Raw genomic sequence first — 24,512 nt, forward strand, 5'->3', positions numbered from 1 at the left:
CATGCACCGTTTTTGATGTTTTTTCCCTGTACATCTTCAGGGGATTTTTTTTCTTTTTTCAAAGTGAACCCAGCATTGGCCTCAGGTTGCATTTATCCACAGCTGCTTGGGGGGTGGGGGTCATCCTTAGCCTGTAACTCCTTAAGACGTGCCTCTGCCCGCCTGGGGGCAGGGAAGTTGTCTTTAGTCATGTGTGAATGTTCCTTGTGGCTTCTGCTGGAAAGGTGGCTTCAGCTACTACAGGTGGAGGAAGCCTCGTCCTCCAAATCAAGCGGGGTGGGGTGGGGGTGGGCAGGCCGGCTTCTCCCTATGTCTTGCCTACTGATCTCACTGGCTTCCAGGAGCACCTTGGCAGAGCCAATCAATGCCAACTGAATCTGTCCCACAGCACCTGCTTCCCAAGTGACTGCACCCCAACAGCTCTGCCTCCTTTAAAAATCATGTTTAAGTGGGTTGAGGAAAGTAGCACATTCTTTAAATAAACCTTTTTTAGAAATGAGAGAAAAATGTTTCAATTGGGATCTGTGTGAAAAAGGCTGAGCGTAGACAAGTTTCAGGCCACTGTCATTCAACAGCCACCATGCCATTGAGCTTGGTGTTCAGCTTCAGTCAAGGTAACAGCAGACCGGGTGAGGCTGCCGGTGTTTGTGCACGCCATAAAGAACCCATTAATTGGGCCAGCCCAACTTTTGGCCAATCAGACTTCCTAACAAGAAGGGAGTGCAAGTGAGCGACTGAGCAAAAGGGCTCAGCTCTCAGGAAACGACACAGAGTCCGTTCCCTGACCACCTGTGCACCAAAGCTCTTCACAGCAGCTGGGCAAGCCTTGTGCCAGGATGGCTTCCTGGGCAACCAGGCAGAGGTGCCGTCATGCTTGGAACAGCACACGGTTCTTTCCTGCTGAAGAGCCTGTGGGTGGGCCTGAAGGTAGGTGATGGTTTGCTGGCTGGATACACCTCAGGACCACAGTAGACTCTGCATTTCAGGGGCTGGAAGCTGGTCCTCTGGCAGTCCTGGTGTCATGCAAGTTCAAAGGGGGGGTCTCTTGCTGAAGCCCAACCCAGCTCTGCTGAGCAGGCCTCGTCCTGTAGCCCCTTGTCCTCTGCCAGGGCCAGGCTGGGGACCCTCCAGGCGCTTCAAACCCAGCCCTTCTCGTCCCTGGGCATGCTTTTTCTCAGCCTGGCCTGAGCACCACGCCAGCTGCTAGTGGGTAAGAGGCACGGGGAGTCTGGTGAGGCTGGGGCAGGAAGGAGCTCCGACGGGATGGCCAGAGGTTTCAAGACATGGAGAATAGGCGCTGGGCTGCAGACTAAAGCACGTTCTCATCAGTGGTGGCGGGTGTGTAGACAGCAGTCAGCTTTGTGGCCTGGGCCCTGAGCCTGGCAAAAGAGAGGAGGGAGCGGGTTGCGTCGTGATGGGCATCATCCTCCCTCTTACCCCCTTGGCCCTTCTTGGAGGTCCTCGTACCCTAGGCAGGAGGGAAGAGGAAGAGGGGCTGGGGCTGGGGCACCAAGTAAGAGGAAGGACCCTGCAGGCCTCCCCTCCAGTGGCTTCTGAAAGTTTTGCTGGCCTGAGAGATGTGCTGCCTCCTGCTCTGGATTGGTCTCCCACCTGGGTGTTTGGCTCCGGTGCTTGTGCATGTAGAAGAGGAAGGCGAGTGCTGTGACAGCAAAGAGAGATCCAAAGAGAATCGCCAGAATGTCCCCTGCCAAAAAATGTGGTGTGATAAATCTCACCAGGGAGTGAGTGAGGAGACCACCAGCGGGCCTTACGACGTTGGCATACTGTAGCGCTTGAAATGTTTTGAGACTGCGGCCCCCGCCAACCTGGCCAATATGAGAAATGCTGAGAATTCCTGCGCAGCAGCTGCTGAAGGGCCACTGCCCCACCATCTGTGGCTGTCAGTCTAGCCCCCCTTCCTGTGCTCAGGCTTCAGAAGCAGGAGAGTCACAGCCTCTGCTGACGGTTCGGGAAGCCGAGGAGCCTCAGGAAAGGGCCCTGTGAAAGGAAGCGTTTTCCTGGGCACAAGAGCTGCCACCTATTGCTGTTGGCATCGCCTTCTACTTGGGATGGGAAGGAAGGGCTGACGTGGCCCAGTTGGCGAGCAGGGAGTGCCCATTCTGCTGCCCAGGCAGTCTTACCTGTGTGAAGGGAGGAGCCCACCTGCTTCTCAGCACCTGGAAGCAAAGCAGAGAGGATGCCAGAGGGGCTCAGGAATTGGGAAAGAGCAAATCCGAAGGTGGTCTCCAAACTGCCTTTCCTGGGTTGGAGGTGCCCAGAGCATCCTCAGCTGGCCCCCTCAGAGTCGCTGGGAGTTGGGCAGCATATATATGTAATAACATATTGTTATTTGCAAGACAGAGACAGTGCACTGGGATGGATGGGTGTGTGGCAGCTCCACATGCTGCTCCCTGAATTAGCTTCTTTCCAGTCAAGCTTTGTGGCCGTGTCATTCGCACTGTGCTCCCCAGGAAGCCTTTTACTCCCCGGCCTAGCCTCTACCCCACTTAGCTCCAGAGCCTAGCTGAGGGTGACCTGGGGCTGCCAGCTGTTGAGACCCGCCCTGCTCCTCCCTATGCCCAGCAAGGGCTTTTGTCTGAAACAGACACACCACATCCAGAACAGCAGAGGGAGGCAGCCCAGGGCCTGCCAACACAGCTCGCGGGGGAAGGGGGACCTGCTCACTCCTTCTCCCCCTCTCCCCGGACCAGAACAGAAGGGTTCGACCCAGAGTGGCCACAGACAGCTCAGAAGGCGCTTGGCAAGACTCTGGCTCTCCCACCCCAGCCTCAGAGACTCTCGCTGAAGCAAAGCATGAGGAGGCCAGCTAGCCCAGGTGCATACCTTTTCCAGAAGTCGGGTCAGAGCCTTCTCTTGGGGTGCTGTCTGGCACAGAAGAGGGGAGACCTCTGCCTGGAGTGAGACCACAGGGACTCAGACCTGCTTCTGCAGCCAGCTCCTCCCTTGCCCCTTCCTCTGCTCCTTGCCTGCCCTCCCCCCCAGCAGAGACATCCATGTCCAGCTGCCTACCAGGAGAGCAGGGGGTGGGGGGGTGGAGCTTCCTACCATCTTGCCTACCAGGTTGCAGCTGAGAGGCATGTTCTTAACCAGCTTGGATCGAGGCTAGTGGCTGCATTCCCACATGAGTTTGGAAAGTTTGGGGGTGGCTTAGCATGCAGGTTTGGTCTGTTTACTGGTCAGTGGCCCATACAGCTGACCTGGCTGGCCAGCAGCCTCCCATCCCAGCCAATACTGTCTCCTTTAGTCCTCTTGGTGACTACCAAGGGGGCTGGAGGAGAAAAATGGGCAGAGCAGCCTCTGTGGAGAGGGTTGGGGAAGTACCTCCCACTGCCTGCTTCTGCCACTCCTCCAAGATTGGAGGACTGAGAGTAGGTCCTAGCCTGCCCCCCCATACATTGACATGTGTCTAGGGGGTGGGACTTAGCCCCCAACAAGACAGTTTCTGTGGATGGGCTTCAAGCTAACCCCCTCCGGCTTAATTAGCTGGAGTGGGGACTTCGCCTGGCGCAAGCTTGTCAGGCAAGCAGGATCAGTACTCTGCACAAAACGAAACACTAGGTTAATTTAATAACCAAATTAAAATTTAAAAATCAGGCCTCACCTTCCCTCCACAGACAAGAGGGATACCTCAACTCTGAACCCGCCAAGCAAAAAGCAGCCCCCGAGGCACTGCCAAGGAGAGCCAGGGTTTCTGCAACAGTACCTGCTCCAGGTTCTGGCTGGTCGCCTCCCTCCGAAGGCCCTCCACCTGCAAGGCACAATTGCAGGAAGGGCAATTGCACACCCACAGACACCCGTTGGATCTCTGCCATGCTCCTCCCAGTTCTGCTAGATCCTCTAGGGATTCCCTTCTTCAGCCCTCCTTAGCCCAGTGACCTCTCAGGAGTGTAGACTTCAGCTCCAGACCCCCGGGCCCTTTGGCCATTGTTGAAAATCCTGGGAGGGTGCCCCCACTGGGCAGCTGGCTCTCAGGAGCGTTGATCACAATGGGGAGGAATACCTTTACTCATGATCAGTCTTGCAATACCAACCCCCCACCCCACCGCAAAACCATGCAAACCAGGTTTGCTGTCATCACTTGCTCTCTTACATGTGCATGTGTCCTAACGTGTGCACATGCACGCAGAGCCAGCCCAGGAGTGCTTCAGCTCCCCATTTCAAACACTTCAGCCACGGGCACAAACACCCCTGCCCTGCCCTCATGGGGGGTGGTGGTGGCGCGGGGGGGGGGGTGGCGGCCCAGTCGGCTGCCTGTCCGAACCTCAGCAGGAAAGGGTGTGACCGGGCGCTCCCACGCAGACTCAGCCCACCCTCCTCCCCGTCTGGTGTAAAGGCCAAGTTAAGCCAGCGCTTGCTTCGCGCGTGGCCCTCATGGCCGTTTGGGGGATCCGCGAGGTCCAGAGCTGAGGCTGGGAGGCCCCGAGAGGGCTGCCCCTCCAGGCTCTCCCGCCGGTCAGACGCGTCCGCCCTTCTGCTGTCCTCGCGGGGACGGAGCCTGGCCGTTCTCGCCCTGGGGGAGGAGCCGGGCAAACACTCCCTTCGGGACTCCCCCCTCCCCGCGCCTTCGCCAAAGGAGCCCCATGCCCTGGATTCCGAAGGCCGGCAAGCTCCCGGCGACGCTGATAAGGACAGGAAAGGCACCTCCCGCGGAGGGAGCGGCTTGTGTGCTTTCCAGGGCCTGGCAGCGACCGGGCACCCACAGGCGCCCTGGCCGGCGGGCCTCGAATCGCAGGCGGGGTGGGGTGGGGATTTCCCCGGTGATCCAAGGAGAGGCCACAGAAGTCCAGCCTTTTCCTAAACCGAGTTTCTATCCAGCCGCAAGTGATTCCCTTTTGGGGGAGCAAGTTATGCAGAGTGCAGAAGAGAAGTAAGAAATAGCAAGCCAAAGAAATTAACGGAGGCAAAAGGAGGAAAAGAAAGAAAACAAAATCGAGGTTCTTCCAACACTGCCCCACTCTTCCCTATTCGTCTTGCTCAAATTTTTAACCATCTCTGTAAAAATTGCCATTTTTCATTCCTTTTTCCCTGTCAAGCACAACTCCTTTGCCTTTGATACCTTGACGTGCATTCTCTCTGCATCGTATACTCTGTCTCCCATTTGCAGCAAATCCTCTGGGTTCTCAGCCAGCAGGGCATGATGTCCTCAAACAGTCTTTCTGTGGCTGCCCTGCCCCACAGAACAATGTCCCCTCAGAGGTCCGTGTGGCCCCAGTTCTGATGTACTTTTGCAATCCATTAAAACCTGGCTTTAACAAGAGGCCTGATGCTGAGTGAGCAGCAAGACTCCCTAATACTGGACTGTGATTGGATTTCATTTTAATTTTTTCCACCAATGCTCAGTGGGTATTATTGTTTATTGGTTTTCTGTTTATTATTACCTTATTGTTTTTAATCCTAATATGTAGACTGCTTAGAGCAGCCTCCGTCATTGCAATGACATACCAATTGATCTGGCTTTCCCCATACATACGTCACAACTAGGGGACCCTGTATATGCAAGTCTTACTCCTGCTCAGTGAGGAATCATTTGTCAAGCATGCCATTTACTCTTTTGTATGCTCTCATCACTTGTGAACTGCTCAGAGTCGTGGGGAGTCGGGCAGTACACAAATATAATAAATCATCATCATCGCTCTTACCACATTCAGCTGTGAACCTTCAACCCCACCACATTCATACACAGCTCCATAAGTTGTGGGCACTGCAGGGTTTAACTTTCTCCCCCCACCCCCACCCCATTTTACACCTACATGAAGCCATTGGGTGAGCTCATCTGCAGGTTTGGAATTGGTTATCATCAGTATAAGAGAGCTGGTTTGGTGTCGTGGTGAAGGCACCAGGTTGGAAACCAGGAGACCCTGAGTTCTAGTCCTGCCTTGGGCACAAAGCCAGCTGGGTGACCTTGGGCCAGTCTCTCTCTCAGCCCCGGGAAGGAGGCAATGGCAAACCACTTCTGAAAAATCTTGCCAAGGAAACTGCAGGGACTTGTCCAGGCAGTCGGCAGGAGTCAAGATTGACTCAAAGGCACTATAAATAGGAGGAGGAAGGAGTATAAGGTATGTTTGCCACCTTGTGTTATTGATAAAAAATAATAAAGGCAGGATAGAAAATAAATAAATACATTGTATACTGCACAGATGGCTCTCAGTTATGTATCTTGACTGGGTCAAACAGGATGTGATTGAGGTGCTGTTCCAGTGTGAAGGTCTGGGTGGGGATGAACAGTTTTAGAGTCAATTGCAGAAAGACGGAATGGCCTTGGGTGTGGAAGCTTCTCATTCCAGAAATATTCCATCTTTGGTTCTGGGTGGGTCATGCTTCCCTATGCGGAGCTGGTTTATAATTTAGAAGTCCTCCTAGACTCACAGCTCCTGCTTGAAAAGCAAGTGGCAGCTGTGGCCAGGACAGCCTTTGCCCAGAATCGTTGTGTGTGCTGATTATGACTTTCCTTGGGCCAGAACTTTGTTCGCTGTCACTCATGCCTTAGTCACCACCTGTTTGGATAACTGGAGTGTGCTTTACGTGGGTCTGCCCTTGGAGGCACTTCAACTGCTCCAGAATACAGCAGCTTGAGCAGTTACAAGCATAGTTGATTTGCCCATGTAACACCTCTGCTCTGAAACTGCACTGGTTGTGACTTTTTGGGGGGGGGGAATGCAATTCAAGATCCTGTTTGTTACCTGTGAAGTCTGTGAAGTCTGTCTGCTGAGGACTGGATATCTGGGATGGTGTCTGGAAAACAAAGCTTCCTCTGGGTCTGGTCCCTTAGGAAGTATCTTCTACAGGGTCCCCAGAGTTGGGTCTTCTCAGTTGCTGACCCCTTAATATCCAATAGGCCCTGACCCTTTCTTAACACCATTAAGTTGTGGCCTTTCAGTAGGACTTTGAGGACTGAGAGTCATTTTAGTGTCTCCTGATAAGGAGGGTATTGTGGTGGTTCTTTTAGCATGTGGAATGTTACTTATTATGCCGCTATATTATTATTCTTATACCATTAAGTTTAGTTTAGTCCCAGTGAGTCATTGCCCCCCTTTCCCTCCCCTGTGCAGACTTTGGAAGATAGTGCAAGCATACTCCCGACCCTTTGTGCACCTGCCTGTGCACATTTCTTGGGGAGAAGGTGCTGGCAACGGCCTCCCATGCCCCTTACAGTTTCACAGGTGGATCACCGCATCTCACTCTACATGAGGCTGCCCTTGAAGACAACGTAGAAACTACAGCTGCTCCAAAAATGTAACTGCCCATTGTTGCCTGGTCAGTACCAGTCCAGTAGGAGAACACTTGTTTAGTGGAGGCTGTAGTGGTGGCCAGCCTGCTTTCAGGTGCTGGTTATTAGAAATCCCTTTTTGGTCTGGGTCCTCTAATCCGGACAGAATCTGTGCTTCCATTATATTCTCAGTGGGAATCCCACCTCCCATGATTTTGGAATAGCCTGCCTCCTGGGGTTTTAGAATGCAATGAAAATGGCTGTCTTCCAAAAAAGGAAGATGCCTATTAATAAATGGAGGGAATGTCTGGGGGCATCCCAATCCCTTCTGGAACAGACTGTTGGAAGTCCTGGCAAATCCAGCATGCCTCGTTAGCATGTGAATTAGCATGTAAATTGAATTGTCCCACCATGCAACTCTGAGGAAGCTGTTTGTTGCCACTTCCACTTCCTCTTTCTCTCTTTCCCCTTCTTCCACCCAGGGAGAAGCAAGCATGCTGCTCTGCTCTCCATTCATCAGGGCCACATGCTCAGGCCTTGATGAAGGATTCTGCCCTTTTCTTCCACACGGCTCTTGGCAGCTGTTGGGCTGAGAGTTTAGGGCAAACTAAGTATTTAGAAAGAACAGAAGAACAAAGGAACTTCATCTTTTCCACCAAGATGGATGTTACAGAACAACAAACAATAAAGTCAGTAAGAATTCTTTTACTTATCTTAACCTAATCTGTCTAAGCATGTGATTCTTTATGCTTGGGAGGGCTGAATGTGTAAGATCAATGACCTGTGTTTCTCTGGCATGCTCACTGAAGCTATCTAAGATAATTTTCTTTTTCTGTGCCAGCTTCTCAGCTGTGTTATAAGCTCAGCTCCATTTTAGTGGTTCTAGCAGGCCACTAAATTGGCTTTACAGACCCAACATCTGCTTCTTCCAGGCATCTCTACAAATCCTACAAAGGGACATAGATGTAACCTTCCCTGCTCTGTGTTTGTCAGCTTTGGAGAGTGTTCAGTGGGCTTGAAGGCCCCATCTAGCTTGGGACTAGTAATTGTTGCACCATCCCACCTTCTGCTCTGCCTACGAAATTCTACTGCAGTGTGGCCTGCTTGTGGAACCCTGAGAGGCATCTCACTTGTCATGTGGAAAAGACAGAACTGATCCCATTCCCAAAGTACTTCTGCTGATTACTGACATTGCCTGGACTTCAAAAAATTATGGAGTCATATTCTCTACTACAAGCTCATGAAAGACTTCCTTCCTGAGACACTCTTGCCATGCCATGCCTTTTCCTCACCCAGACAGACCTGATCTTGTGAGAGCTGAACCGTCTGATTAAAGACTGTACAGTTTACCATCTGATATTAAAACAAAGGCAGACCAAAAATGGGAGATTCATCTCCAAAACCTGAAAGACCAGTTAACCTTTAAGCAAATAAAAAAAAAAGATGGAGCAATGAGGGTGGATTACGATGAAACTACCAAAGACAGAGATAGAAGAGGAAGAAAAGGCAGGTCAAGCTGAGGAGAGAGTGCAATGTGGCCCAAGGAAAGAGAGCATTTCTAACTTCAGGGCCAGGATTACCACTACCTCCCATTCCACTAAGTGCTTGCTATATAGGATAGTAGGGTTTGATCGGGCCCCAAATGTGCCACACTAGAATCATACTGGGACAATTCTGGAGTAGGCTTGAATTGGACTAGATCATCTCCAAAGATATCCTTATAAATGTGACATTCTTGGATTCAGTGATTCTTGTATGTGAGGTCTACCTTACAGAAAATCAATTTTGGTCCAAACACCTGCTCTGAAAACAGGTGGTGCTTAGCTCACTTACCAGGTGGCTGAACCCTTTCAAGGCTGTGAAAACTTGAAAGGATGCTCCGGCCATAAAGACCCTGTGGCAGGCGGAAGTTACTCTGAATAGGCTCATCATCATCTCCTTGAAGGGTATCCTCCAGCACTGAGATCTGCAGCAAGAAGGGCCACCGATGGTCACCCAGATGGAGCAAAGTGTTATTTGGAGGATTCAAAGGAAGAGGATCAGGAAGAACACAGGAAACCAGAACAACCCCTTCCTTCCTGAGACACCCCTGCCACACCATGCCTTTTCCTCACCCAGACAGACCTGATCTTGGGAGAGCCGAACCGTCTGATTAAAGACTGTCCAGTTCACCGTCTGATAGCAAGGTGGGGTGGTCAATGAGCCATTGTAGCGGAAATAGCGATCAAAGTTGTCAGGGAGCAGCTTGGCTACATCAAAGCCAGCGACTACGGTTTCCTCTCCTAAGAAAGAAGAACCCTCTATGAGGATCATCCAGGAAGGGTGTACAGGAGTATGCAGACATAAGCCATCTAGCAGGACACTGCTGCCTAAATAGAAGGGCACCCCCAGAGGTCCCTGGAACAGCCACTAGAAAAATATCCCCAAGAGCATCCCATTCAGTGGAATGGGAGTTGGTGGCAATGCGGTGATCAGAGACACTGGCGGCACTCAGCTTGCACAAGGGGCAATGCTTGTGCTTAATCCAGACCATGTTGATGGGTCTGCTTCTTCCTTCTGCTGACTTCAGTTCTTTGCCCCATCAGCTCACCTAATATACTAGCTCTGCTTCTCTGGTTAGCAAGGGTGGGTGTGTCACATAGGTAACATGCTAAAAGAAGCCAGGGGCAGAGGCTGAGAGCCAGTGCAGCAGAGTCTGCTGGTCTGATCACAGCTAACTGTTATTTGCTGTCCTTGGGAGGCCCCCTGAATGTGGCCGTGCACCACGGAAATAGTGGCGTTGCCAGCCGGTGCCACTGGCCTTTCTCCTGCCTGGCTCCAGAACACCCAGCTCTACTGCAGGGGAATATTCTGCTGGGCCTAAAGCAGGAAATGGAGGGGAAGCGGCCCCCTACCCTTTTTTACCTTCTTCCTTGATATTATTCAGATGTTTGAGGATGTGCTGATAGGGTTCATTTGTTTCCAACCCAACCTGGAACAGGAGACAAAAATAACACTGCTGTGTGTGCACTCAACTTCATGTGATCAAGGGCCTGACTTCTCTAGAGTGAGAGTCAATGACCCCTGGTTTATTTACAAACAACATCACCCACTATAAATAAAAACACAAAACTAATATCTTCAAAAACAACAATAGACATTTCTGGGATCCTTCCTGCGGGGCAGCTGGTGGAAATGCTGCCCGTAAGCCAAGTGTGAGCCCAGCAGCACAAGCATTCTGTACCTGTGCTGCCCACCCCCCATCTCTTCCCACCCTGGTCACCTGCAGGAACGCAGCCAGCACAGCCAACCCTCCTGGCTCACTTGCAGCCTCCTGATAACTGTCAAAATGGGAGCTGTAATGGACCACATGAATCTGGAGGCAAACACAGAGGACACCACTGAGCATGCTCAAGGATGTGCCCCCGTGGTCACCTGAGGCACTCCCTGCAGATCATACATATATAACATTGTAGGATAACCCAAAGCATCTGTTTTATACGACCTGCAACAAAACCTAGGGAGGGATTAATGTCCCATCTATGTGCCCCCTATGAGGCAGAGGGAGAAAACTCTGTTTGAGCTCCTGAAAAGTAACTTTTGATCACAGAGCTGTGCCTTCTCAGCCACAGATAATTTGGAGGGCCTCACTGCGACCCTTCTGGGGTCTTCATTCTTCTGAATGAAAAGGCCCTCTACTACTCATCCCCAACCCCACACCTGTGTTTGGCTCCATGACCAGCAAAGCACCTTAACTCTACCAGCTGTGTAAGAGTAAGGACCTGGGAAAGTCCAGATGGGAGTAGATGCTGAGCAAGACGACATTGCTAATGCCAGCTGGAAAGCAGTGGCAGGAGCTACAGACAAGAGAATGGGATTTACCTCACCAGTGTAACGGTGCCCATCCACTGTGTGTTCAGAGCCAGGCCTGGTGTGCCCAGTTCCCCAGTGCAGGTGCAATTGGACCGCTTGGTATGGCTGTGGGAAGCCACCACCACTGAGTGTCATTTTCTTGGGCAGGCCTAGAAGAACTGGGGAAAGGAGGGGATGATTGTCAAGAGTCAGGGAAGCAAGGGGATTCTCCTGCTCATATTCTCCATGCAGGAGAGCAGCACGTCTTCATCAGCATCTCTTGCTTGCAAGGATGCTGTATTCACTGTACCCTTACTGTACTAACCTGACTGCAGGGCTGAACAATCAGGTTTTCCCCTTATACTTTCACACCTGTCCATGTCCATGACATCACTCAGCTCAGCTCAGTTCCACTCCTCTTCCTCTTCTCAAACCAGAGGGGATGAAAGACAGGGGGAGGGGGGAGATCCTCTAGCTAACTGTGGGAACGCCTGGCCTGGATTCTGGCAAGCACTGTGGGCAGCATTAGGGGAAGTTACTGGAGAGACCTTGAAGGGGGGGCCTCTAGCTGGCACATCCTTAACTCAGGTCAGGGCTCACCTCCTAGGGCAGAATGTATATCTTTACCAATGTGATAATCTGGAAAATCTTATTTTAAGATCTAATCTTTCCAGTTTCAGTGTCCCCAAGTAGGTGGCTGTTACCACCCAAAGAGCCATTGCTGGAAATGGGAGTTAGTAAAGGTAAAGGTTTCCCTTGACGTAAAGTCCAGTCGTGTCCGACTCTAGGGGGCGGTGCTCATCTCCGTTTCAAAGCCTTGGAGCCGGCGTTGTCCATAGGACACTTCCGGGTCATGTGGCCAGCATGACTCACGGAACGCCGTTACCTTCCCGCCGAAGCGGTACCAATTAATCTACTCACATTTTGCATGTTTTCGAACTGCTTGGTGTGCAGGAGCTGGGACGAGCAACGGGAGCTCACCCCGCCGCGCGGTTTCGAACCGCCGACCTTCCGATCGGCAGCTCAGCGGTTTAACCCGCAGCGCCACCGCGTCCCTAAATGGGAAATGGGAGTTAAACACCCAATAATGCTTTCTGACTGAAGACATCATCAACCATGCAGAATTTCTTCTTCAACTTGCAGAAGGCAGTGGGCAATGGAGCAAGATCCCATCTGCTAAAAGCTGTTGACACACACAAGGTACTGAGTCAATTGTCAGGCACAAAAAGTTTTTCATTTTGTGGAAGTGTGCCAGTTCTCAAAGCAATCTTAAGATTTGTACTTGCACTGCTGTAAAGTCCAAGTGGCACACCTATGCTGCCAGCAGAGGTCTTGACTGCTGAGGATCAAAGAGAATCCTCAAGGAATTCTATTCCTATGGAAGAAAGGAGGAGATCTGCCTGTGGGAAAGTAGATCCAACTGTTGGAATTATCAGGGATTAACTCAGCATTGTCTCATAAGCATAAGGGGGTCCCTCTAGCAAATCGCATCTCTATTGTGCTTGTGGGATGTCACATGGGTCACCTGACTTCCCCTTCCTCCTCCTTCTTGGGCTTGGGGATTAACAATCTCCATTACCTCATGGGCAAACATGCAAGCAGAGGGGCTGCAGAATGCAGCTCCTCGCCCTTTCTATTCCACATAGAAAGTGTCTACAAAGAACCAGTAATGATTAAGTGCTTTCTGCTATGAATCTACTTGAATCCAGATCTGGATAAAAGTAAGCAATCTCTATTTTCTTCATCTAACCACAGTGTGAAGACTGAATTTATTTCTGAACATAAGTAAGCTTAATGTGCAAGTTCCCTTTGGGTCATGCTTCTACTCTGCAAGATTGCTGTTAGTTACTTGGAGTTCTTTTATTAACCTTTAAAAACTCCATCACCAACTGCTGACAGGTTCCTTGTTAGTCCAGCTATCAGGGCCTTGAGTAGCCTGGGGCCTTCCAGGATTCCTTGGGCTAGTGAGGGGGAGGCAAGATGGATGGACTCTGTTACATTGGCAATGGGGGTACCATTGGAAGATCTGAAGGACCAGGATGGGGACTGGTCCTCCTGGAGAAAATCAGTCTGCGTGGTCACTAAGAATCAACATTAACTTGATGGCACATAATCAACCAATCAAGTGTAGGGAAGAAAACAAAACACGTTTTCTTGGATTCCAGGCTGTAAAAATCAGGAAATCCCTGCATTTGGGTTCACTAGCCTGTCAGGGAACCCCCTTGACTCCCATTTCCCAGGACAATTTATACTACTCTTATAATGCAGGGCAAACTTCATCCTTTGATAGAAGTGGGGCCATGCGCACCCGTCTCTGAGAAATGGTAAGCACAGCATCCTTACACTGGGGGAAATGAACATGTGAATGAGCCCTGAGTTGAGAAAATGCAAGTAGCAGGAACACCAATAGAAAGTGATCATGTAATGCAGCCATTCTTGATGCTTGGAAGAATCAAAAGCGATTTAAAAAGAGACCACCAGAAGACAAAGTGGTGAGATGCTATCACTGATTACGATGATGCTTACAAGAAGTCAAGGGAACAGTTACTGACAGACAATCCAATAAGGAGTTTCATAAGGATGACTATAGCCTCCTTCTTGATAAACTCGAGAAATGTGGAATGGATGGTCCCACTATCAAATGAATTTGCTGCCGAACAACTGTAGCCATCATATGGTCCTTAACGGATCTATGTCTACATGGAGGGAGGTGTGAAGTGGGATACCTCAGGGTTCTGTCCTGGGCCCAGTGCTCTTCAACATTTTCATAAATTACTTAGACAAGGAAATAGAAAGGATGCTCAGCAAATTTGCAGATGACACAAAGCTGGGAGAAAGGGATTGCTAACATCTCAGAAAACAGGCACAACATTCAAAAGGATCTCAATAAACTTAAATATTGGGTCTTACTTAACAAAATGCAGTTGAATAGGGAGAAACATAGGGTTCTGCATTTTATTGGAAAAATGAGATACACAGGTACATAATAGGAGACACATGGTTTGGCAGTAGCATGTATGAGGAGGATCTAGGCATCCTGGTAGACCACTGATTAAGCATGAGCCAGCAATGGGCTGCAGCTGCCAAAAGAATTAATGCAATCTTGGGTTGCATCAACAGAAATATAGTGTTGAGGTCACTGACAATTCTGCTCTATGCTGCCCTGCTCAGTCTGCAGCTAGAATACTGTGTCTTGCCACCACAGATGCTGAGAAACTGGAAAAAGAGCAATAAGGATGGTGAGGGGCTTGGGTCTAAATCATACAGACTGGTTAGAGAAACTTGGTATGTTTAGTGTACAGGAAAAAAAAGCTAAGGAGAGCCATGATAGTAGTCTTCCAATACTTAAAGGGGTGTCACAGAAAGAGGATGTAGATTTATTCTCCATAGTGCCCGAGGGTAGGACAGGAACCAGTGAAAGGGAGCTTTACAGAGGGAGATTCAAACCTGAAATGAAGAATTTCTTGACTGTGAGAGCTCTAAAGCAGTGGAACAGCCTGCCTCGTGGAGCCATGGAACCTTCATCACTGGAGGTTTTTGAGCAAAGGTTGGATAGCCACGTATCTGGGATGGTCCGAGGACCCCTGCCCTGGGTAGGGAGGTGAACTAAAAGACCAACACTATGATTCTATAAAATGCCATCCATTGGATCATAAGCATTGAAAGCAACTGAATGATTGCTGTGTGTAGTCAAATATATATCTTGGACTACCCCCCGCTCCCCAAAATAGATTTTAATGAACTCAGAGCAATGAGAAGTGAGATTCCATGGCAGGAGAAGCTAATGGAAAAAGGAACTCAAGAACAGACATTCCAAGAAAGGAGATTCTAAAAGCACAATGCAAATAATTCAAGTGAAGAAAAAAAAAAGGAAGGCAGCAGAACTAGTCAACGTGGATGTACAAAAAGCTTTGTGAAGTTTCGCAAACAGAAATAAAAGAGTCCCACATCACATGGAAGGGCACATACCTGGTTGAGAGGTGATCAGGGAAGTGAAAGCTCAGAATCTGCTGTGGCTGGCAAAGGGTGCCAAGAACAACAACTTTGGATAGATTCAAAATAAAAGGAAAAGCAAAGAAGGCATACAGGCTCAGTAAATGCTGACAGGTGAAAAAAGGCCAGAGCTGCTCTACTCCTCTTTTGGTTCAATCTTCACCAAGAAGGATGTTGGTGTTCTGCCAGAAAATGGAGAAGAGCAGGATATCGGGGGAGGAATGAAGCCTGAGATCAGAGGGTATCTATTTTACATGGAATATTTTAAAATATCCAGGATCAGAGTTCTGTGTCCTAGCTGACCACAGAAACTTATTGATTGTCTTGGTCAAACCCTTATGGGTGATCTTTGAGACATTCTGAGGTGCCAGGTGATTGGACAACAAATATCTGCACCTTCAAAAAGAGGGGACAGAAAGGAAGAGCCAGCAAGCTACAGACCCATCAGCATCACATCATCCCTGGGAAGACAATGGCCAGACAGGCTGCAAAGAGCCTGATCGATGAGAACCTCAATAACGATGGGGTAAGTACCTGAATTCAATGGGGAGTTCCCAAGAACAAGTCTTGCCAGACTAGTGTCATTTTTTTTTGATGGGGGATCGTCTGTAATAGATTGTAGGAAGGAGCTTGGATGTATTCAGGCCAAGACAGGGATGCTTTCAACTGAGCGGCCTGGACTTCACAATTCTAGGGTCCTTCTAAGATGGGTGGCAAGATTGCAAGAGGCTCTTTCCCATACATTGTGGACAGAGCATTTTCCTTTTCCTTCCTTTAACAAATATATTCATGTTTGCTTAATTGTAAAATGCTTAGCAGTCACTAAAGCACACTCTTTTGGCCTCATTCCAGTGCCAACCAAATGCCATCACTTGTCTGGGGGCTTTGCCTTCTGGCTAGTGACCAGTGTGTGGGAATCAGAAGAGGAGGCCATCAAACACAAAGATGGTGCTTTTTCCTGGCATTTATCACAGATCAACCCATCTTCTATCTGACGGAGTTTTTAAAGGTTAGTAAAAGAACTCCAAGTAGCTAACAGCAATCTTGCAGAGTAGAAGCATGAACCAAAAAAGGAACTTGCACATTAAGCTTAATTATGTTCAGAAATAAATTCAGTCTTCACACAGTAGTTAGATGAAGAAAAATAGAGATAGCTTACTTTTATTCAGTAGATCTGGATACAGGTAGGTTCATAGTAGAAAGCACTTAATCATCACTGGTTCTTTGTAGACACTTTCTATGTGGAATAGAAAGGGTGAGGAGCTGCATTCTGCAGCCCCCCTGGTTGCATGTCTGCCCATGAGGTAATGGAGGCTGTTAATCCCCAAGCCCAAGAAGAAGGAGGAAGAGGAAGTCAAGTGACCCATGTGACATCCCACAAGCACAATAGAGATGCGATTTGCTAGAGGGACCCCCTTATGCTTATGAGACAATGCTGAGTTGATCCCTGATAATTCCAACACTATCAAAGGACTAATATATTAAGCAAGGCAGCTTGAACAGTGGCCAGGAGTCCCCTGGGGGTAGTGGGGGGGTGGTAGTTAAAAGAAAGATGGCTGTGGTAGCCATGCAATCAGAGCCTCACCCTGTTACTTGTGATGCAAGTGACCCTGCCCGACAGCAGCCACTTTCTGTGAAGCAGTGAGTCCTGTAGTCTAGTTAAGTCCTTCTATCTTTCTGCTTGAGAGTTCTTTCCTATGTGGACTAGCCTACCAAGCAAGTTCATCTGTTTGCTCTCATGCTACAACCTCACAATCCCTTTCTAACTCCCCCAGTTTGGAAGGATTCCCTAGGTGATCCTGGGGAAACTGTAACCTTGGAGTCTGGGCCATCGTTTGTCAGGGAGCCTCCATGGGGCAAGAGCAGACTAGACTCAAGAGCTCAAGCTTAAACCTGGCATCAGGCACAACCCTCTCCCGCTGCATCACTAGCAGGCCCAGTTATGGGAAGATAAGGCCAAGATGAAAATGAGGTGGCCCTTGTCCAAAGAAGCAGGAAGAACTCTGAACGAGGAAGCAGCATGGTCTGCCAGTCACCTGCTGTGACCTTCCTGGGACCCCTGCCCAAAGATGCTGGCCCCAGTCAACCATTCTCATCAGCCATGTGATGCTCACGAGTGTGACCGTTGTTCTTCAGGGGAAGCGTCTCTTTGGGAGGCACATTGTGGCCAGACAGTAGGAGAGGCTTCAGCTTGGAGCTGAAGCTGGCAGCTGCTGTGTCGATGTTGATGGGAGATTGCATGTGACCCCTGCAGTTGGGAAACATGGATGCCCACTCTGGCATATCTGAAAGAAACAAGCAGGCTTTAGGGGCCTTGGAGCCATTCTTCTGACTCAGAGGGGTGGGAATGCTGGGTGGGCATCAGGGATGAGGAGAAAGCTCGATGAGGAAGAAGTGGAGGTTGGTCATCCTCACTTCTGCTGCCCTTCCAGCAAAGGCAGGATGGGGTGGGAAGGACACCACAGGCACTTCCGGGTGGTTTTTCTGGGGTAAAGGCTTTACATGCCTCTTCCTAGCTCTGGCTTTAAAGCAGGATGTGCCACCTCTCAACTGCTGCATGAACTGGCTGAATCTGGGAAGCAGCTGTTCCCCAGGATACAGGGCCAGCGAAGCAGCCAGATCTTGGGGTGGGTCTGGGCAGAGACCAGGAGGCTTGCCTCGAGCCTGTAAATGCAGGTGGGCTGACAACTCTGGGATGGGAGGGCGGGAGGGTGGAGGGAGCTACCGTGGAATGTAGTCAGGTGCTCTTGGGCACCGGTGTGTGTGTGTGTGTGTGTGCATGGTGGCAGCAGCAGCAGGGGGCTTAGTCCAAGGACAGCTCTTGCCTCTCCTCTAGGGATGAATGTGGGCAGGTGGGCATGAATGACGACCTGGCATTGGCTAAGAAAAGGCTGCAGGAGGGTGGGGAAGGGATAGCTATGGGTGTTCTCCACTGCCACAACCTCAGGCCCAGATATGCCCATGCAGGCTTTGGGCCAGGAATCAGCAGCCGAAGAGGGCAAGGCAGCAGGTGTGACCAGAGCTGGCTAATCATTAACCAGCGTGCCACCTAGCTAGGGGCCCAGGGAAGGGAGGCCAGGGCCTTTACCTCTATAGCTCCAGTGATGGTCTTTGTGGCCAGGAAGACCTGGGAAGGGGAGAAACGACGTGTGAGAGAAAGCTGCATCCAGCTGCCGCTCCCTCTCTGCTCCCCACAGAAGCAAAAGGAGGGGGTTCTCCTTGCCTCCCCCCACCCCATTTTAACTCTAATATGGGAGACAGCATGGTTTGGTCTCATACAGACATGGAAAAAATGGCCTTGAACAAAAGCCTGGGCCAGAGGTCGGATTATGAGCTGGTGAGACAGGGCACCCGCCTCCATCCTTGGCCAGGCCCCTTTCCCCACCTTCACCTGGCAACAGCAGAGGAGTCCTCAGGCTGGATCTGGAGCCCCCCCCCACCCCCGCAAGAGAAGCTGCTCCTTCTAGACCTCATTCTGCTTTGTGCAGATGTTTGGGTCTCAAAAGATTAGGCAGCTGCTTCCACCTGGGCACCAGTTGGCAGGGGCACAATTGTTGTGCTGCTGCCCCAGCAAAGCTGCTTTCTGCAAGATGGGGCGGGGGGCGGGGGGCAGGGGATGAATGATCCCAGTGTATGAAATCACGCACAGTATATAATGAGGAAAGTGCAGCTATAGATCTCCACGTGGCGCATAATAAACCTGGCAAATCATTTCTGTAAGAGGTAGAGATGGACTGGAGAAATTCATGGGGAATGGGCCTTGAAGACTCACTGTCACCTCCAGCGGGGGGGGGGGGGCAACTTGTCTCTCAGTGGCTGGGGAGCAGTGGCAGGCAGGGGCCACGTCTCCAATCTCCTGCTTGCAAACTCCCAACAGTATCTGGGTGGCCACTGTGAGACAGCCAGACTCAGGTGGATCTTGGTTTGATCCAGCAGGGCTGATCTCGTGTAAAGAAAGAAATGAAATGCCAATTGTGATATGGGCTCCCTTTTTCCTTCATGCCTTTATGACTGTACTTTTCCCTCCAAGAAGGCAGGGTAAGGGACATGCTGTCTCCTACAGGGCTTGGAATGCTTCTGACAGACAGCCTCTAGCTGCATAGCAGCCTTTCTGTCCATCCCATCTTAAAACTTTTGGTTTTGCTGGCAAAAAATGCCTGGGTGAGTTACAAAATAGAGGTGCCATCCTTGGGTCCCATAAAATCCCTGAACCAAGCAGAGCAACTGTGCACTAAAGACTCATCTGGAGGCCCTCTCCTGCTGGACTCCCCCTCCCCTCACGCCAGAAGTCTAGGCTGATCTGTGATGCTGGTCAGCCCTTGGAGCAGCTGCACACCCTCTCCAGAACAGCCCCCAGCTGCACTTGGGAGGGGAGTGCTGGCAGAAGCAAAGGGTGAATTTAGGCAGATGGTTAGGAGGCAGAAAGGGCAGTCCAAGATACCCCCCCCCCATTGGGAAGTCTGGGAGGTGCCCCTGAATTTAGTTATTTATTTAAAATATTTCCAAATCTTAAACCAAACTCTGGGTGGCTTACAATCAAGAATAAAATGTTGCTGACAGAACCCACCCATTTTCTCCCACTCTGACCTCACCCTACCCCAGTGCCTGGGGGAAGAGCCACTTCTCAAGTGCTCTCCTGAATGCTAGAAGGGTGGAGGTCTGTCAGAGGTGTTCCATAGGGCAGGGGCTCAGCAGAGAAGAGCGAGATTGGTTGGGGGAATGGATGGAATCATGAAGGAAGCATGGCAGAAAGAGGCCTTCTTGTCCTACTTGCCTTCATAAATCAGAGCTACCTTCTGAGATATTTTGCACGACCTTCTGCAGAGAGCAACTCCTGACCAAGATAATCCTCTGCTGGCAGCCTGGCCTGGCTGCGGAGCTGGAAAGTTCAGGCACCCAGCCTGCTGGGGAGAGTGGTGCTGTAGGCCTGGGCTGGGGCCAACTTCCTGCAAGGGTTCTTGCTGTGCTCAGGTGGGGGAGGCAGCAGAGAACTTGCAGCCATTCCCCCACCCCCCCTCCCAGTTTCCTCATGCAGGGTTTAGAACTCCCTGGCCTGCTTTGCTACTGAATTTTAAAAGAAGGTGAGGGGAGGGATCCGCGAGGAGTCTGAACTGGGCCAGAGGTCGTGGAAGGAAGGCAGCATTTCTCAGCACAGCCGCAGGGAGGGAGGGGCCTCCTGTGAAGCCCAGCATCCTCTTTGTGCAGGGAGTGGGGGGGGGGCACCTGCCCTGTTTTTGGGGATGTGGGTGGGAGAAATTGTCTAGGAGCTTCAGAGGCATGAAAGAGGGAGGGCAAGAGAAGACCTGGCAGAACCTGGTGTGTCCATGGTGGTCCAACCAGAGAAAAACCGCTCAGTCCCAAGCGGGGGTGGGAGCTTTTAAAACAGAGTGCTTCACCTGAAAAACTTCTGCCTTTGTCTCCCTATGAATGTTTGGGAAACAGCCCTTTCCAACTTCCTTCGGGTGTATCCTAACCATACACAGCAATGCAAATTCAACCAAGCACCATCTGTTTCCAGCAGATGCCAACGCAAACATAGCCGTATCATTCTACTGAAAAGAACAGAAATTAAATCAGAAGGAAAACCTGTGTTAAACCTTTTCTTGAGGGCTGACTCACGGTATGGCAGGATAAGCCAGGCCAATTAACCACTCTGCAATTAAGTCTTTAGGCTGCAATCCTATACCTGTTTACCTGGAGCTCAATAATATTGCTTTTCCAAAACCGCTGCACTAATGATGTTACCTAGTAGGACAAGGAAACATCTGCAATCCAAAAACCAAGATAAGAGAATCTACATGATGCAACAGACTTACTTTTGAGTCTTTTGGGTCCCTATGTATGCAACTGACCTATAAGTTGATTCCTTACTTAATCGGACTCAGACTAAGCACCATAAATTGCTCTGCCCCCGACCAGTGACAGAAGACAGACACTCAGTGGTAAAAGCTAGTGGGACTACATCGCTAGAGTAAGGGCCCTCATTGTGTTACCCAGCATGGAAAGTGGTGGGCGCTGCTCTAAGGCAAGACTTAGATCTAGAAATGGAGATGGCAGTGCCCAACCTTAGGAAAAGGCTCCCAACAGAAAGAGGCCTTCAGCTGCACGAACCGAATGGCCACCTGCATTCTGAAGCTCAGATTCTGCACTCCTCAGAGCTACAGCCGCGTAGAAAAGGGTACTATATTTTAAAGAGCGCGCGCGTGCGCACACCCCCCCCCCACACACTGAAGAAATCGCGTCCTTGGCCCCCATCGCAGCTGAGGGCGGCTGAAGATCCTAACACTAACACTCCAGGGGGGAACCAATGACCCAAGGTGGAGCTGGGGACGCTTGGCTCCAAGCAAAAGACAGGCGACCACCTACCACCAAGGTTATTTTGAGGCATAGAGTCCATAGTCCCCCTCGAGGGACCCTTTTGCTGTCGCTCTGTTCGCCTTGAAGCGCACTGCCAGCTTAGAACTTCGGCTTCGGAGCAGACTTTGCTCCAGACTCGCCGGGAAAGGGAGGGAGTCGCCGGCGGTGCCGGAGCAGCCAAGGGCATTCAGATGCCCTGGCAGTCGGCCTCGCCCGAGTCCTGCCTGCCGTTAGTGCTGCACCACGACAACCCTAATTCCTAGCCGGTGCAACCATACGGGGCGGCCGAGGCAGAATTTTCTAGTGCTTCCTGGGGTCGAAGGAGCGGGTCGGTCTCCCCTGTCTCTCCTCCACTGACCGGATTGACGGAGGGGTGTTGCGGGAAGGAAGTTGCCACCTCAGGCCGTCCAAATCAGGACTTGGAGCAGCCAATTCATTTTGCCCGCGGCCGCTGTGGAAGCCACGGGAGGAGTTGCCCCGAAACGAAGCCCGGGAGGGGGTGGAGGGGGGTCCTGCCGCCTCCTCCTCTCACCCACCTGCGTGGGACTCCTCGTCGTCCGTTGCGCAAGCTCTCCGGGCGGCCCGCAACAGCAGCAGCAGCAGCAGCAGCAACAGCAGCGAGGAGAACCGGAGCCTCTTCGCGGTGCGCATCTTCGTTTCCACCGAGGACGCGCCTCGGAGCCAACCAAGCCGAGAGTCTGTCGGAATGGCGTGTTTCCCAGAGATCGAAGGGACGCGCTTGCCCCCTTTTATAGCTGGGAGTTGCTGCGCCGTGGCCGCCCTGCCGTGGCCTGCGGAGGGAACCCCGAGCGCTCCGCGGGAAGAAGATGCCCCCTCCCGGCCCGGCCGAGGCTTCTCGCGTCTCCGCTCGACCTCGCTTGTTGCTGCTGTGGGCCTTCCACCCCCACTTTGCTGGCTATCTGTGGCAATCGGGCATCCACGCCCTCGCCGGAGCATGGCTCAGTCCGTCCTCAGACGCCGGCTGGCCTGGGCACGCCCCTCTACCCCCCTTGCTCTTTACTGGACGACGCGTCCTCTTGGACTTGACGCTGGTGTCCCCGGCCTGACAGAAGAGCCTCCTCCAGCACCTGATTTGGGCCGGGCCATTTCTGGAACCTTCCACCGCCAGCAGCAGAGGCGATAAAACCTCCCCAAGGCTTTGGGCGGATGCAGTTCTGAACCGGACCCCCACGGCAGCGGAGAGGCAGGAGGTGCCCGCGTTTCAGAGGAACGTTTGCCCCTTCCCCGGCAGGGGCCGGCGTCTTTCGAGGCAGAAGGAAAGTCACCCGATCCAATCCGGGAGATGCAGAAACCGAGAAGGATGCGCTCCGGTTCAGCAGTCCAACCCCCAAGCGGGACGGGACCTCCTGCCTGAGTCAATGTAGGCTCGGGGCGGGGGACTACTGCAATCCTCCCGCGCCCGGTGGCTTTTCCTCGCGCTCCACCATTTTCTGTAGGCAGAACCGCCCTACTGCTCCTGATGCGGCATTGCGGGCTTGAAGCCACCATCCCCTGTACCAAGACTGTCCAGTTGCCTAGATGCCGGGCGCTAGAACCTGCTTCTGGGTCGGAGGGCGCTGAGTTGAACCCAGCTCCCACCCTCCCCCTCCCAGAGCACGCTCAGAGACCACCCACCCACCCTGGAGGAAGGGGCGAGACAGTGTAGCAGTCGAGACGAGGCTTCCTAGCCTCGGATCCCGTGGGGGACTTGATTATGAAGGATCCCTCGAAGGCTAATCCAGCAAAGAATTTCCTTTTCTTTGCGGCGGCGGGACACTTGTTGCTTTCTTGGATGCGAGGAGCTAACTATAGAATGGACCCGAGACGTTCAACAGGACAGCCAAGGCCTCGGGATCCCCTAGTGGTTGATCCGATCCCGATCCCGGTTGCTTGGATTTGAGTAGGATTAGGCACGCTCAGAAAGAGCACAGGCAAAAATCTCCAGGAAGTGACCAATTCTCAGCCCTTCTTCCCGTGTCACAGGGCACACCAGGCAGTTCACCAACCCTCCAGAAGAGGCAAGAACAACCCTCCAGACTACCATGTACAATGTTACCAATCAATATAATTTATAAACTCTAGTTCCCTGCTGGGGTCAGCCTTAGTCAGGACAACAGTTTAAATCCGACAGCCCTGTCATGAATTAACCAATTTGACACTAGCGAGGCACCAGTCCTGATTTAACAGGATCTTATCTGGCATCTTTAAAGCCTCCAGGTTGGCTGCTACCACGTCGTGTGGCAGAGTGCTCAAGGTGAATCCTGCTTTGTCCGAATAACTGTTCTGAATCGATCCTGGATACCATCGGTGTTGGGCGAGGCTACAGAAAACCTCTGGCCGCGCCTTTTCCACATCACCCTAAGTTACTGGACCAGTTATTGAACTCCTCACCCCCCGCCCCTCCAAGTATGTAACCTTTTCCAGTGGAAGCTTGGCTTTAGTCCTTTGATCATTGGCGATTGCCATTTCGGCACTTGCCCCAGTCGTACAAGATCATGTCATTTCCGGAGTTCGGGTCAGCAGCAAAAGCCCTACTGTCCTCACCGGGGTCTTCCCGGAAGGCGCCTAAAGGCACCGCGAGCCGAGGGGCTTTCTCCCTGTGCGCTGCTGCCCGGCAGTGCCTCGCGCAAGAGGGGCTGCCGCTCAAAGTTCTCCGGGCCGGGCCGGATCTGGCGCTCCAGCCACACTAGCCTCAGTATCCGCGGGCCTGTTCTGGGGGGTCGCGTCGCGCCCCCCCCAGTCAGGTGTTTTCGATGGGGCCGGAAAGGGCTTCACCCAGCCGGCTCCTCCATGCCGCCCCGGCGCCCGCCCCCCACGGGCTGGTCGCGTAGGTGTGAGTCTGGGAAGGCGGGGGAGTCCCGGTCTAAGCGCCGCGAGTGACGCACCGACTGTGCCGCAGTCCTGCGGACGCCTTTCGGGGCCAGTCTTTATCTTTGCTGGGAATTGCCCCGCCCGGGAAATTGGCCGTCCCTTCGGGCAGCGGCTCGGCATTCAGCAAAGTAGACTCGGCAGTCGGGGATTTGCAGCCGAGTAGGCGCAAGGATGACCGAGGGACTCGGCTGGCTCGCCAAGAAAGGCCCTCCCGTCTTCTCGGGCTCGGGGA

The 24,512-nt window shown here is 51.8% G+C and overlaps 1 protein-coding gene across 1 annotated transcript; it reads right to left on the reverse strand.

The window, feature by feature from the left end:
* Window positions 1-1,266: 1,266 nt before the first annotated feature.
* On the reverse strand, window positions 1,267-22,696 carry CA9 (carbonic anhydrase 9). The gene is made up of 13 exons (XM_063293205.1): window positions 21,946-22,696; window positions 18,141-18,179; window positions 17,167-17,337; window positions 11,090-11,238; window positions 10,491-10,583; window positions 10,133-10,199; window positions 9,353-9,510; window positions 9,062-9,194; window positions 3,725-3,769; window positions 2,845-2,913; window positions 2,089-2,177; window positions 1,612-1,826; window positions 1,267-1,379 (listed from the first exon to the last, which is right to left on the reverse strand). Exons 1-13 carry the CDS (start codon window positions 22,364-22,366, stop codon window positions 1,310-1,312), a joined length of 1,719 nt encoding a protein of 572 aa, XP_063149275.1. The 5' UTR covers window positions 22,367-22,696; the 3' UTR covers window positions 1,267-1,309.
* Between the last annotated feature and the right edge of the window lie 1,816 nt (window positions 22,697-24,512).

The sequence above is a fragment of the Candoia aspera genome, chromosome 2 (assembly GCF_035149785.1).
Source record: "Candoia aspera isolate rCanAsp1 chromosome 2, rCanAsp1.hap2, whole genome shotgun sequence".
Lineage (NCBI taxonomy): Eukaryota > Metazoa > Chordata > Lepidosauria > Squamata > Boidae > Candoia > Candoia aspera.

Excerpts from the sequence above, each read along its gene's own strand:
- CA9 (XM_063293205.1), bottom strand. The coding sequence starts at position 22,366 with ATGCTCCGGCGAGGGCGTGGATGCCCGATTGCCACAGATAGCCAGCAA. Across the intron at positions 18,180-21,945 it reads CGACGAGGAGTCCCACGCAG|GTCTTCCTGGCCACAAAGAC; the intron begins GTGGGTGAGAGG and ends TCCCCTTCCCAG. Across the intron at positions 10,584-11,089 it reads GGCACCGTTACACTGGTGAG|ATTCATGTGGTCCATTACAG; the intron begins GTAAATCCCATT and ends GTTTGCCTCCAG.